Source organism: Protopterus annectens, chromosome 17.part0 (genome assembly GCF_019279795.1).
Source record: "Protopterus annectens isolate FY-2018-M chromosome 17.part0, PAN1.0, whole genome shotgun sequence".
Classification (NCBI taxonomy): Eukaryota; Metazoa; Chordata; order Ceratodontiformes; family Protopteridae; genus Protopterus; species Protopterus annectens.
The window spans coordinates 300,630,359-300,645,709 of record NC_056751.1 but is presented as its reverse complement, the minus strand read 5'-3'; the positions used below and the strand labels follow the sequence as shown (position 1 = coordinate 300,645,709).

The 15,351-nt window shown below is 32.9% G+C and overlaps 1 protein-coding gene across 1 annotated transcript in view; it reads right to left on the bottom strand.

The window, feature by feature from the left end:
* Positions 1-15,351, bottom strand: part of LOC122791430 (doublecortin domain-containing protein 1-like) — a 526,863-nt gene that overhangs the window by 465,462 nt on the left and 46,050 nt on the right. The window contains exon 3 of the mRNA XM_044059172.1: positions 7,918-8,053. Coding sequence (XP_043915107.1) covers positions 7,918-8,053 — 136 coding nt within the window. The remainder of the gene's footprint in view (positions 1-7,917; positions 8,054-15,351) is intronic.

Genomic DNA, 15,351 nt, shown 5'->3' with positions numbered 1-15,351 from the left:
TATACTGTATCACTCAATCCACTACTATCTAAAAAGTTCCAGAATTTTGCATCAAAGTATTATTAATACTATTTATAATTAAATTATATAGCTTGGACAAACTTCCTTTGTATGTCAGTCTACCTTCGATAACAGCATTCATTTATTTATTTATTTTATTTTATTTTATTTTACATTTGCTGACTGGGAAAATCCGACTGGATACATGTCCATTTTCAGCGGAGGCCCGGGGAGAAAAGCTCCACATTGACATTAGTTTACATACTTATAAACAGAGAATATACTACATGTTTGATAATTAATACATAGGTACAAAGAGATAAATGAACAGAGAAACTACTGCTCTTTACTAAGACTAATACGTAGGTACAATAAGATTATGCACTTGATAAACATTTAAGGTTTAGAAGGAAAAAAAGTCAGAGTAAATGCTAGATAGAGGAAGAGCCTAGAGGAAAACATGAGGTTTTATATTATTTGTATATATTTCCACATAAAAACTTTTTAGATAGTAGTGGATTGAGTGATACAGTATACAGTAAGAATAAAACTTTGTTACTTAAATCAGTTAGTCAAACTTCTTCAAATTTATACTGGAAAGTTTTTATGTGGAAATATATACAAATATCATGTATTCATATAATGGGGAAATAGTGTCCTGTTCCTCTTCACTTATATTATCCACAAATTAATTTAAGTTCTTACTGATGGATAATATTAACTGGTTATCAGACTCATCTAACAATATTCTTTCATTAAATATTGTGGGGACTTAGCTGTTTGTTTTTCAAAGAAATCAGAACATAATAGCAATCCATTCCTATTTAGTAAATTCATTGTTCTGAGTTTCCTTAAATCTAGAGATATGTGCAACGGAAAACCACAGAAATTTCAATTTTCAAATTAATGGAGTTTTAAAAACATATTTTTGAAATGTTTTAAGAATAGATTTCATATATTCAGAGTCTAAAGATTGACATGAATTTCCTTCTAAGGTAAATTTTGTTAACCAGATGAAAGGATTATTACATATTTCTAATTTATCATCTTTAATAAACTTAAAAGAATTTAATATAATCTGCTCCTGGATGGTTTTCCATTGACTAGTGTAAGCTGAGTCTATCCACACTATAATAGAGTTAAAACTTGCAGCAATAAAATAAGATTCTACATCTGAGAAGCTAATACCACCATAATCTTATATGATTTCTATAAGCATTTTATGGCTTTCTATGACACAATAAGAATGAAGTTAATGATTTCCATTTTTAAAAGCTTTTTGTCAGGTATTAAAGATACATAATGCAATGTGTGTGTGTGTGTGTGTGTGTGTGTGTGTGTGTGTGTGTGTGTGTGTGTGTGTGTGTGTATAATCTTGTGTAATATAATCATTTTAATATGTACTATCATATCCTCAAAAGTAAAAAAAATAAAACATTCATTCCATTTTTAAGTAAGAAGTAACACTTCTTTGATTACTTTTTTCAAAATTATTATTATTAATAATCTTACTCACATCTCAATAGATTTTTATTCCTAAATATTTTAGTTATTTCCTTCCCAATTATATTGATACTTATCTTTAAACTTACTGTCTAGTAATTGATTTAACACTAAAGTTTCACTTTTATTATTAAATTCCAGTAGTGATATTTCTTCAAACATTTTTCCTCATCTATTTCTTTGGTTGAATAATTTAAATCTCCTGCAGTTAGTAAAATATCATCTGTAAAAAGTAGTATTTTATATTCACAATCTGGAATAATTGAGAATCCATTATTTTTTCTTTTATTGGTTCTTATAATATTACCTAAGGGTTTGATAACTAATGCAAATAGTAAAGGGGCAAGGGACACCCTTGTTTTGTACCTTTGTTAAAATAAATCCTTGAAAAATGTAAGATCCAACTTCAGCATATACATTGGAGTCTCTATACAGTTTTTAATATTCCAATAAACTGTTCTGGAAATGCAAATGCTTCTAAAGTTTTAAACAGGTAGTTCCAATCCACAGAATCAAAAGCTCTGTCAATATCTAAGCTAATTAGGGCCAATTTTGTGTCCATTGCTTTTGCTAAATCTAAGATAGTTACTACCCTTTTTATATTATTGTACATCAATCTATTGACTATAAAGTCTATTTGATCTTTATTGACTGATTTATCTACTATATCTCTTAATCTTGTGGTGAAAATGGGAGTAAATATTTTATAGTTTACATTTAATAATGAAAAAGGTCTATATGAGGTGTCTAAAGCTTGTTTAAGTATAGGTGAGATTACAGAAAATTTCCATGACAGAGGAATTATTTTGTCACTCTTATCCTGAAAACTTCACTTAGTAATTCTAAAATATTTAATTGAAACAGAATATATAATTCTATACTTAAACTATCTAACCCTGGAGGTTTACCATTTTTACATTTTTTTTAACTTCTTTAACTTCTAATAGGGAAATAGGCTTATTCAACAGACGTATTTGTTGGTCATTAAGTTTATTAGTAAGATTTTTCTTTAAATAATTGCTAATTTTGTAATCATTGGGATTATTATTTGTATCTTTATTAAGATCCTTGTGGGATTTAAAAATAAAAAAATAAGCCTTTATATCTAAAGCAAGCTTATTAGTGTGATGATTTTGGATATTATTGATTTTTGTCTTTTTGCTTAGTACCTTAATTGTATTAGTTAGTATTAATAGATTTTTAAAGTCATAGCATAACTATGCACTTTTATTTTTTCCAAAGCTATCTCCACTTTATGCATTAAAACTGTTTGATGCTTCATCATTAATTTCTTTAATGACTTCAGTATTAGTTAATTTCTTTGTTTTCTGTTCAAATCTCACTTTGTGTATTTCAAAGTATTTCTAACAACTTTTTATCTCACTCTTTCATTTTATTACGATTCCATCTTCCTATTCTATCATATGTTCCCATAACATGACTTTAGTAACCTGACCATTATCATTCAAAGATAAAAAAAACAAATTCTCAATGTGTTCCTTAAGGTAACTCTTAAAGTCTTTTAATTTCATTATATATACTGGGATTCTATAAATAATCTGAAGTTTTCATATAACCTATATATAATATGTTACTGTATTAATACTTAATACATTATGATCAGATGAAGGACAAGGAATAGCTTTTAAATAATTTACATTATTAAGTGTATCTATAGAGGCATAATTCCTATCAATTCTAGTTTGCATCCCATGCATATAACAATAAGAACAATGAGATATCTTATGCTTTTACTTGTAAATCAATAAAATTATTATTACTAATCCAACTATTTGGTGCTTTAGCTGATGCCAATATTTTAGCTTTCTTCTGTTCACTTATATTTTCTATACTAGATATGCAGTTAAACCCCCCCTGCTAAAATTAAACGACCCTTGCAATGACTTTGTAGTAAGTGTAAGTGATCTTTAGGCATTCTTGTATCTATTTCAGGGATCCAGTAAAAATTAGCTTGTGTATAGAGTTTGTCATTATATTTAATTATTACAGATATATATATTCCTTTGGGGTCATAATGGATTCCATGTTCTTAGGCAATAAAGTGGATATTCTCCAAAATACAGCAGTTCCTCCCCTCTTTTTGTTAAAAAAGAAGATGATAACATTTCATCACCTAAGTTATTTAAATACTGTATATCTTTATCTATCATGTGAGTCTCTTGCAATAATATAATGTCTCCTCTTAAATTTTAGCTATCTCATTATGATTTACTTTTGACATTATTTAATCCATTTACATTAATAAATAATAAACTATCTATACTGTATATTTAAAAAGATTTATTTTAAAAGATAATATGACACATGTATCCACCATATTATTTTAATTATATGTAAGATTCTAATGTATTCCTCTGACACTATGTTAACATTCCAGATTTTTTGAATTCTTCCTTTCTATAAATTAACTACTAAATCTGAAAAAAAAAAAATAAAAAGAAGTCTACAACTATAACTGTATATATTGCTAATAAAATGCAACCTACCATGGATACCAAAGTTCCTAGTTTGCCTACTGAATAGTCAAACTACTATACTATTGCTCTACCTACCAACACCTAAACATCCATCTAAAAACATGCCAAAAACTACCATGACTTAGGAAATAATTAATATAACATTATATACAGGTAAAAATAAGAAGAGACTAATAATTTAGTTATATATTTTGCTATTTAAAACTATTCCGCCATTACTATATAAACGTTTAATGATCCTCTTCTATTAATCACAAATATTAAAAAAATCCAGCTCTGTGTGGAGTCTGTATGTCCTCCCCGCGGTCGAGTGGGCATTCGAAAGACATGCATTGAATGGGCATGCCTTTGTTGAAGGTTGGGCATTGGGCTGGCAACTCGACAACATAAAAACCAACTGCCAATCATTAGCAGACTGGAGTTCCGATGTGGTGACCCCTAACCGAGAAAAGTCAAAAGACAAACAACAACAACAACAACACTAAAAAAATCCTACAAACAGTATATTATATATATATATATATATATATATATAGAGAGAGAGAGAGAGAGAGATAGATATTCATGTAATAGTAGTATAAATTACCCATTAAATATTCCTAAATTATTCACTCATTCAACATTATTAAAACTAGATCTCTAAATAAATAAGTATAATAGAGTGGGACATGAAGAGATAAAAACATCTGTAAACCTACAGGTGACAGGTAAGTTTATCATACTAAATTATAATATAAAACAGAAATTAATATGCATATATATTTATCATGTCAAAAGACACACACATATTTTATAGCTGTAACAAAAAGCTCTGAATTAGTTTTTAAAGTACGTGTCTATATCTCAAATTTCTGTAACAATCTTAACATTCGTTCGCTTATTAAACTACTTTATAACAATATGTACATTACTAACATCGAAGTGACTGTCTCGTTATTTCTACGGAGTCAAAATTTGCAATCTATATTATATTCAAAAGTTGCAAAGTGTTCATGTCAAATCCCATGTTTCCTTCCCATATTCAAACATTTTGAAAAATCCACTTTACTTTCTATCAAAATGGACATACTTATTCAGCAATAAAACACTCAAGTTTCAACCTTAACTTACGAAACTAGTTATCTCAGGTAGTCTTAGTGAATCTAATAACATACAACAGGTAAAAAGCTTCAAAATTCACATAACCAAGCTTCAAATTTCAGCTTTCAGATTATTTTGAAACAGTTTATGTGATTTTCTATGTAAATTATATGAGATCTTGTTCATTCACATTTCTGTCATATGCAGGTATATGTAATAGACATCTTTCCTAAAAGCAGTTTATTATTTAAATATATTTTCTGTCTTATTTTCCCACTAGTATTCTACCTTATTCTATATATCCTGCATTTATAAAATCTCCCATCAAAGAGCTATTTAATCATCAGCTCTCTGTTAAAGATTATAGTATGTGCACACACTTCTTAATTTACTGGTACTGCTCTTTTATTAATCTTACTTAGATATTGCATTCCTTTTATTATTATATCCATACTATTCATAAGATGTTTACTCTTATTAATTCTAGTATTACAAGCAATCTTGACTATATATAAAAGAATTCCTGCTTATTTAATTTGAATGTGCTTTTTTAGGCATTGTGAACTGCTATTCTGATCTAAGCTTTTCATGTTGAAATAAGAATTTAAGTATAGCATGTAAGAATAACATTTCACAGCACACAGCAGCTACTAATTTCCTCAGTAAGTTTCTATTTTTTTTAGATCTTTTAAGCTGTTCTAATCAGTGACACACATCTAACTTTACTTCTTTCAACTAATATGTACAGCTATTATGTATAGTTAAAGTTAATAACATTACATCATAAGCTATTAACATGTAAAATGTTAGCAAATTATATGTTACATTATGTCAGTATTAAACATTACTATAGCTTTAGTCTTACCAATTCTTCACTTCTAAAAAAAAGAAAAGAGGTGTTATTCTGAGTAGATTTCTCAATTATATACTTGAGAAAAAAATAGAAAGTTATTTTCTTCTTTCATGGACACCAGCAATGAACTTTGACCTAGATTTTCTTCAAGCCAGTTCAATGAAGGGAAAAGTCCAACATTCTGAACAACTAGAACATTCTTTTGTTCTCAATTTTCTTTTTAAGTTTTAATTGTTTCATAAGTGACCTGTGAAAAGAACTTGTTACACAGGAAAAAATAAAATCAACAGCAGTTTAAGACTTCTAATTAGCATATTACTTAGATCTGACATTCAGTTAACCCAGCAAAGCACACACCAAGCAATATTGAACAAATAAAATAAAATTCTTAACTTATATAGCTTTGAAGTTACCAATTCTGTTGCTTATAATATAATGACATTGTCTTACAGAAAGAGTTTAACATTTAGAAACATGCCTATAAGTTTAGTTAAATGAAATATATTACATTTCTCACTGTAAATAAAGTAAAGCAGTAAAACTAACAATTTATATTACTCATCATGAATGTCTTAGCTTAAAATATAAATATATACGTATATACCTTTTACTTAAAGTGCAAATATATTGTTTCAGAAAACAATAGTCTTAGAGATAGAGAATAAGAGTCACTTGTTTTTAGGCTTTATAATTTTAGAAGCATTTTTTGCAAGAATTCAGCTCACTCTGTCTCTTCAGGGATATACTGTTCCACTCCATTTCTTCAGTAATATTATTAAGGATTTTATTGCTATTTACAAAAGTGGATGTCTCCTCCAGTGTGTTAAATGTTTTGGTTTCTCCAGAAAGGAATAATTTGATTTTTGCAGGAAACACCAAAGTGGCTTTAATATTGTTCTTTTTAAGTTCATTGATCACTGGTAAACAGGATTTTCTTTTATTCATTACTTTACTGAAATAATTATTGTCAAATCTGACTACATGTTCAGTTATTTTAATAGGTAGGCTGGACCATGCTGTTTTTAATATTTGATCTTTTTCTAAGCTAGACGTGAGCTTAACTATAATTGAGCATGGTGGTGAGTGTTTCTTCTTAGAAGGTGCTCTCAGAGATATATATGATCTTTCAGTTCCAAAAGATAAAGCTTCAGGTAGATGTTTATTATATTGTCTCCCTCATGATTTTCAGTTATACCTTAGATTCTAATGTTATTTCATCTCAGTCTATTTTCTAAATCATCGGGTTTTTCTATGAGCCAGTAAAATTGTTTTACAAGCAATTCCGCCTGAGACTCGCCTTTATCTATTCTTTTGTCATGATCATTCAAAGTCTCTTCCATACTGCTGATTTGTGCCCCTTGTTGCTTCATAAGAATTTCAAAATGTTTCATCCTCTTTCTGGTCTCTTCTTTGAAACTTTCTAGTTTGGTATGCAGTTTGTTTGTTTTAAGTAATACAGCCCAAATACTAGATATTAGCAACTGGATGCCTTTTTTAACACAAGAATCCTGAGTACTATTTCTTGAGTGACTCATGTTGAAGTCTCTTCTCGCTTAACCAAGCAGTTGAAATTCTGACAGAAAAATTACAACTTTTGAAGAGCTTCAAGCTATAAATATTTTCTTTGACTATTACTAAATAAAATTAGCTAGCCAGTATCTCCAAATTTAAATTTTTTGATTACATTTTCCATCAGAGAAATGTTTTCAGTCACAGAGCTTTCACCATTTGCTGCTCTCAGTTAGTCATCCAGGCCATGCCCCTTGTTTACAACTATTCTAATAGAATGTAGCATGATTGAATACACAAACTGCACTGTATATAGGTCTACAATAACATGACTACATTTCTTGCCATGGGGACTTGTAGTCTACCCTCAATATAGGAAGACAGGATTTGTACTTTTTTATTCCTGTTTTACCATTTATTGACATAAATAATCATATTAATAATGGTTTGATCTGCTTTAAAACTTTAACTTGCCTTCAGTGCTGCGTATTGCACAGTAGTTACGAATCAAGGTAATATCAGAAGTCAAACTGCTTATTAAAACACGCTTCTTCTTCTCTGCAACAGTAAGTTGAGGATCAATCCATTGCTCTCCACAAGAAACATATACCTGAAAGAAAAAATGACTTAAGTGGGATTTTGTTTAATCAACACATCTGTGAAGAACATTTTTAAAAATAAAAGTCCAGACTCAATGTACCATACTAAAATTGCTTAGTGCCTCTGTCCTGTGCTCTGCAGTGGAATTTATGAATCAAGTGAACTTTCTCATTATTATAAACGTTCTATATGTAAACTATACTTCTCACAGACTAATTAATACTTAGATTCTTAATTTATTGAATAAGGTAATGCAGCTGATTCTGAACTCATTACTTTAACTTCTAACATGTTGGTGATATCAGCTAGTTCGTGTATAGGTGGTCAATCTATTCCTGCTGACCCTAGCATCCTAGCTCATTTTAAGGCCCCTACTCTTTTCACTAAAGTGCAAGCATTGTTGCCTCACAGCAAGAGTTTCTTCAGTTTAATTCTCGGCTGGAGCACCTTCTGTGTGGAGTCTACCTGTCCTCCCTGTGGTCAAGTGACACTTAAAGACATGCAGGTAGGTGCGTGCATGAATGGGTGTGCCTTCATTGAAGATTGGGCATTGGGCTGGCACCTCGGCACCGTAAAAATCTACTGCCAATCATAAGTGGACAAACGTTCTGCTGTGGTGACCCCTAACCGGGAAAAGCCGAAAGACATTACTAGTTAATACCCTGCTTAGCTTTACTCATAATACAGTGGTAGAAAAAAATCTAAAAGCAACATAGTACATATGTATGCTAGTGTTCAAGCTATTATCTTGAAATTAGCTGCCCTAATTGCTTCTTTTTTGCTGAAAATTATTTATTACAATTCTTCCAGTAAAAGTGGAAATGGTGATAAAAGAGTAAGAGATAATAAAGCTGTGGGTGGGTATAAGAGATTCCCAAATAAATGCCAGAAAAATGTGTTCATGCAGTCTTAAACTTATAGTTTCAAACTATCTATTATACTACAAAGATGGAAATTGCATGGGGTCTAATATCAAAAATAAAATGATATGCATACTATAACAACTCAGTCTTGGCAAACTACTGTAAGAATGTTAAAATAAAGAAATATAGAAAGGATGAAAGAGAAAATGTGTTAGGCTACATAAAGTCTACATTTATGAAAATATATACCAATATATTAATTCTACATATTAAGAAGTGATATGGTTTAGTTGACTATGCTTGTGAGAGCAGAGATAGAGTTCTGAAATATATAATATATAGCAAGGATTTAGGAGCAATAAGAGATCATCCCACATTAGTATATAATCAGAACTGAATCCATATTTTTGTTATTCTTTACATTACCTACTCAACTGCTTGTTAGCACTCATCACTATATTAAAATATCAAAATGTGGATCCATCGCAACAGCCACTTGCATGATACATCAAGACAAGAAACAGACTGTATCTTTATTAGTGCTTTTACAGATTAAGCAACAGACACTGCACAAATAAGATTTCACAGCTAGAGGCAAATGTTAAGATGTAAAATGGCAAGCATGTACATTGTTTTGTGGTTGATTACTACATAGGAAAAATGTTGTAATGCAAATATTAAGTATTTACTGTCCAAGTCTGACTGTAAATGTAAGCCATTTTAATTTTTTTCTGGCTAGTGTGTGTAATCTTACATAGTAACTGAAGATGTTCTTCATATTGATCACTGCAGCAGTGGCTTAAGCTATATGGGTTATAGCCTGCATAGGATATAACAGTCAGCCACATTTCAAACCTTCAGGGCACCTTTAACACTCCATAACCATTAGTCATCTTGAACTGAGCTGACTGAAAAGACAAACTTGGAAGCCCTTCTGAACTTTCATGTGGCCGAAGAGAGCACTCTAGTCCAGGTTAAGAGGATCAGCAATTGGCTTGTACTGTTCGATTGCTGGGCAGATAAGTCCTCTTTGGGGAAAAACATTTCAAATATTCTTTTTAATGTTTTAATTTAGTTTCATGTCTGAGAAAGTACATTTTAGGCTAGGATTATGTGTTTTTAATTAACTGACATGTGACTTTGTCATACTTTTAAATGTGAGAGCACTTTTGTACTTGACAGTTTAAAAGTTGAATTAAACATTCTAAAACTTTTTTCTGTAGAGAAACTGTGTTTCGTTTACCTTTTGGGGTCGATAAAGTGCAATAGAGTTCTTTTTACTGTGATTTAATGGGATATGCGACTATACTTAGGAGCTTGTGCTGCTTAGTTTCCCAGAGAGACACCATTTTTTGCTTGACCATGTAGCAAACTACTGGTCCCATGGTTGGTCCTTCTTCCAGCCACAAATATCAAAAGTTAACTAAGAAGCCTTTGCACTATTGCAGGCTAAGAATTTGCCTTGAGATGCAGGTGGGTGACTCTGCTGTGGCCAAAGCTGTTTTTTCAGACCACTCATCTTTTGCTCTGGATCCCTCTGCCATTGCCCATTTAGCCACAAAAGACTGGGTTTTGCCACATTCTCTGCAGCTGTTGGGTTTCCTTGGTGGGCAAGATATAGCCAGTTTTGTTGGTACTAGGACAAGGGGTAGGGAAGGTACTTCTTAACCTCAGTTCTGTGCTCATCCCTGGGAAAGCTGATGCTGTTATTAAAAATGATTGTCCATGTCAAAAATAAATGGAAAGCTAAATATATAGCTTCTCCTGTTCCAGTTTCAGTGGAAATGAATAGTTTATTAAATGTGGATCAGGATCTTGTTTGTGTTATTAGCCCTTCTTAGCAAGTGGTTTCTGGTAAAAGAAAATAAAAGGATTCATCTTTTCCTGAAGAGATTCAAGAAAATGAATCTGGGGAGGAGTGTCATGGGACAGATAGAATTTCTTCTCAGATTTCTAATTCAGACTCAGAGGAGAGTATATCTAAACCAACCTGTCAAAGATTTCTTTCTTGGAGACTGCTTCCAGCATGTCCCAGTGTTTTCAGTGGGAGAACACTGAGGTTTCTCAGTCCATCAAAACTAGTATGACATGTTACAACTGGAATTCCTGGAACCTTCTTCCATCCCCTACTGCTGCCAGCATGGAGGATGTGTTTGTCCCAGCCTGTGGTTGGTTTGATAGCCAGACTATTGTCCCTAGAAAACACACAAAATTTATCAAGTTCTTCATTCCTACACATTCATCCTAGACCTGATCCACCAAATTTATCTTAACTCAGTTTATCTGCTGCCTTGCATTTTGCTAATTCTAATCCTTCCCCTTCTGACAAGGATGAAAAACAACTGATAAGTCTGAGAAAAAAAGTGTATACTTCTGCAGCTTTCATTTTTGGAATTTTGAATTGTCAGACTCATATGTTAACCTTTATTCTGACTGATTGTGAATGTATGAGGAATGTTTTATCTGCAGTTCCTTCTTGTGAGGAAAAATGTGCTTTGTGTTGTTTAGTTTTTTCTATTTCTCATGTCATTACTCATTGTTTAAACTACAAATCTTCGAATGACAACTAAAATAGCATCTAACCTAATAATAGTATACACCTAACAATATCAACTCATCTCACATTACAATACTGTAGATTCTGACTAACATCATCTCACCTCATAGTACCATACTGTAGAATCTACACTAGATAAGCTTAACTCTAGCCTCTGTTAGTCATAAACTACCTGCAGAGTGTGTACCTATGAAATAGTTCAAAACCTGCATAATTTCTGCTCTAATTACAATAAGGTACGTACACCAATTATAGTAATGTTTGTTCACTTGTTATAGGTATGTTCACTAATTACAGAAAGGTATGTTCAGTTAACACAGTAAGGTATGTTCATTTTCCAGAAAACAAAACGTCCACGTTTCTTCATGCTGCATCTGTTTTTTCCACTCATATATCTGATGTATAGTTAACATAATGTATTAAGACTATAACATGCTTATTTTAATGTAATCATATACTAATTAATTGTATTGTATTATAATGTATTGTATCACACTGTAATGCAATGTTTAGTATTTTTTTTTTCTGAAAAGCTTTTCTCAACGGGCCTCCACTGAAAAGGGAATTGCTAGTCACCCCAGTCAGACTATCCTAGTAAACAAATGCTAAATAAAATAAATAAAAATAAATAAAAGTGGGTTTATGGCTCTGTAGATAGTATATTCAGGGTTGTTGCTACTGGTACTACAAGGAGGAGGCTTGTCTGGCCCCATTCTCAGAACCTCCCAAAGGATGTAAAAAATGAGATATGAGATGTTAAATTCATCTTTGGATAGAGATTAATTTTTTAGTCCCTCTGCTGCAGAGGTTATCAAAATGTGATGAGTGGGTTAAGCTGATAAAAGGAATCTCTCAGATTTTCATCCCTCCTTCTTTAGGAGGGTTCCAAGGGTTTTTTTGTTTCCTCATCCAATTTTGGCAAGAAACAAAACAAACAGTGCCTTAAGCACATGCTTTCTCTGGGAGTAATAAAAACAGTTCCTCCTTCCCAATTGTAAAGAGATTTTTATTCAATAATATTTCTGGTGCCAAAGAAAAAAAATGTCTGGAGACAAGCTCTGGGCCTTTCTTTCCTAAATCACTTTGTGATAATTCCAGAGTTCAAAATACTTTCACTTCACAATCTCTTACCCCTTCTTTCTCATTTGAGTTTTTTTTTGGTAACCTTAGATCTAAAGGATACTTATCATCACATTCCTATCCATCTTGACATCTGACATTTCTTAAGGTTTTATGTGTCTGGATCACATTATTAATTCTCTGCCTTACCCTTTGGGCTATCAACTGCTCCAAGAGTGTTCACAAAATATCTACCTTCAGTTACAGCACATTGCAGACTCCAGGGTATCCACATTTTTTACATTTTTAGAAGACTTGCTTATGTTTGCAGAGTCTTTTTCAAAGTGTCAGGAATCACTCACTTAGGTGAGAGATCTCCTACCCAGGGTAGGATTCCAAGACAACATTCAAAAGTCTTCTTTGACTGCATCACACAAGACTGTATTCCTGGAGTTTCTGCTAGATACTTCAATTCACAGAGCTTTACTTCCATGGGAACAAATACATTTATATCTAGAATTATTTCTAGGGTTTTCCATTCAGACTTCAACCTTGGCAAGGAAATACCTCAGGATTTTGTGTCTCATGTTATCTATGATTCTCATGATACCTCTGGCAAGACTCCACATGAGAAAGTTAGAGTGGTACTTGATGTCTCTTTGATCCCAGCACCAGTGCACATTTTCTTTTCAGATTCCAGTTCTGGGATTTTCAAAAAGATAAATCACTTGGTAGAACATCAGATATCTCTCAATCCAGATCCCCCCTTCTCCTCTACTGCTTCAAAGTAGTCCGTCTCCACAGATACCTCAGACTTTGCTTGGGAACCACTGTCAAGGGGACAAAAATCCAAAGTACCTGGGAAAAACAAAGACAGACACAAGCACATAAATAGAAAAAGATGCTTGTCCTTATCACGACAGTAAATTATCTGAATCACCTTTGGTCCCAAGGACCACTTCAAGTTGTTATGAACAATGCAGCAATGACATGGTTCATAAACAAGCAAGGGGAAATCAGGTCTTACTCTTAGGCAGACTAGTCATGTTAGCATCGGATATAGCTTTACAGCACAATCTCACTCTACAAGCTTCCTACATTCTGCCAGAGCAAAAGTGTGTGATAAGCTGAGAAGCGCAAAGGAAATTAGATTGGGGGGGTCTTCCAAGACAGGATCTATCTCTGGGGAGTTCTTCAAGTAGACCTTTTTGTCTTCTTTCTGAACAATCAGCTGGCAAAAATCTGCTCCAAGATTCCATGCAAGAAGGCTTGGCAGACACATGCCTTTTCTTTTTCTTGGACAGGAATGTTCCTGTATGCTTTATCACCCTTTCCACTGATATCCAGGGTACTTTTGAAAATTCAGAAGAAATCCCCCAAGATCATCATGGTGACTGCCTTCTGGCCCAGGCAACAGTTTTTCTCCCTTCTTTTGGAATTGGCCAGGGATAATTACGACACTCTTCTTCACAGAATGAATCTTTTCACACAAGACCAACAGTGTCTGATACATCCTGACCCCAAATAACTTCAGCTGGGTGCCTGGATGATAGAATCTTAATACCTTTTTAGGCACTTATTGTCTAAGGATCTGCAGCAGGTACTAATGGAGGAAGAAAGGCTGCTACCAGAAAATCATGTATTAGCAAATGGAAAGGGTTTTCTAGTTGGTGCCAAAAACATATCCAGCACCCATTTAGGGCTAGTGTTTCACTGGTTTTACAATATTTTTATATGATTTAGTTTCCTACATCAATGTTCATTTGTTGGCCAGCATGTCTGCCCATGGAGCCCCCTCTTTTTAGGCATTCCCATGTCAAAATGTTTTTGAAAGGGCTATTGCATAAGGGAAATACAGGAAAATTGGTATCTCTTTGTTGGGATCTTAATTTTGTGTTAAAGATGCTAACACTTGTTCCAGTTAAACAGATCATGTGACTGATTTCAGGTTCTTAACTTGGAAATATTTTTAGCGGTGGCTTTATTCTCTGCACTAAGAATATTTGAGTTGCAAACCCTTATGGTGGGCCAACCTTACCTCAGTTTTCACAGAGACAGGGTATCCTTGATAACTAACCCTTTTTATGCCTGAAGTGGTATCTGAGTTTACTCTAGGCCAAAATATTCATCTCCCTGTGTTCTTTCCTGAACCACAAAATAAGGGAGAAAGGATAGTTCATACAATGGATGTCCACAGACAGCTCAGGCACTATTTTGACAGAATAAAAATCTTTCAAAAAACCTGATCAGTTGTTCTTTTCTTGTGAAGCTAAGAAGAAGACTGGATAACCAGTGTCAAAACAACTATTTCTAGGCAGGATCAAGGCAAATTCTACCAGGGACTTGACTTCATCTATGGCTTTTTTTGAAAGGGTTTGACTCTAGAAGAATTCTACATGCAGCAACTTGTTTTTCCATACATACTTTTACACAGCACTGCAAATTAGATATCTTCTCCAGGTCTAGGGCAGGCATCATAAGGACCATTCTCCAAGGGCTCTTTGACCCTTCCCCTTCCACCTTCCAAATGTAATAAGCCAGGGTAATCTATCCATATAGCTTATGCTATTGCAGTAGTGATTAATATGACAAATGTAGTATAGTTGTGTAAACCAACTTACCCTACCAGTAGATGCCTGAATGGTCACTGCTGACTTGTTTTTGGTGTGTTGTTTATGCCAGGGTCTAGACTTTAATTTTTTGCTGTTCCTAGCATTGTCCTTTCTGGGATTAGCCTCCCTTTCTATGTTGGCATGAAAGGTGTGAAGAGCTTGGCACACAAACCTGTCTTTTTACTCTGCTCAGCTCAAGCTAATTAATGGTTTTAGT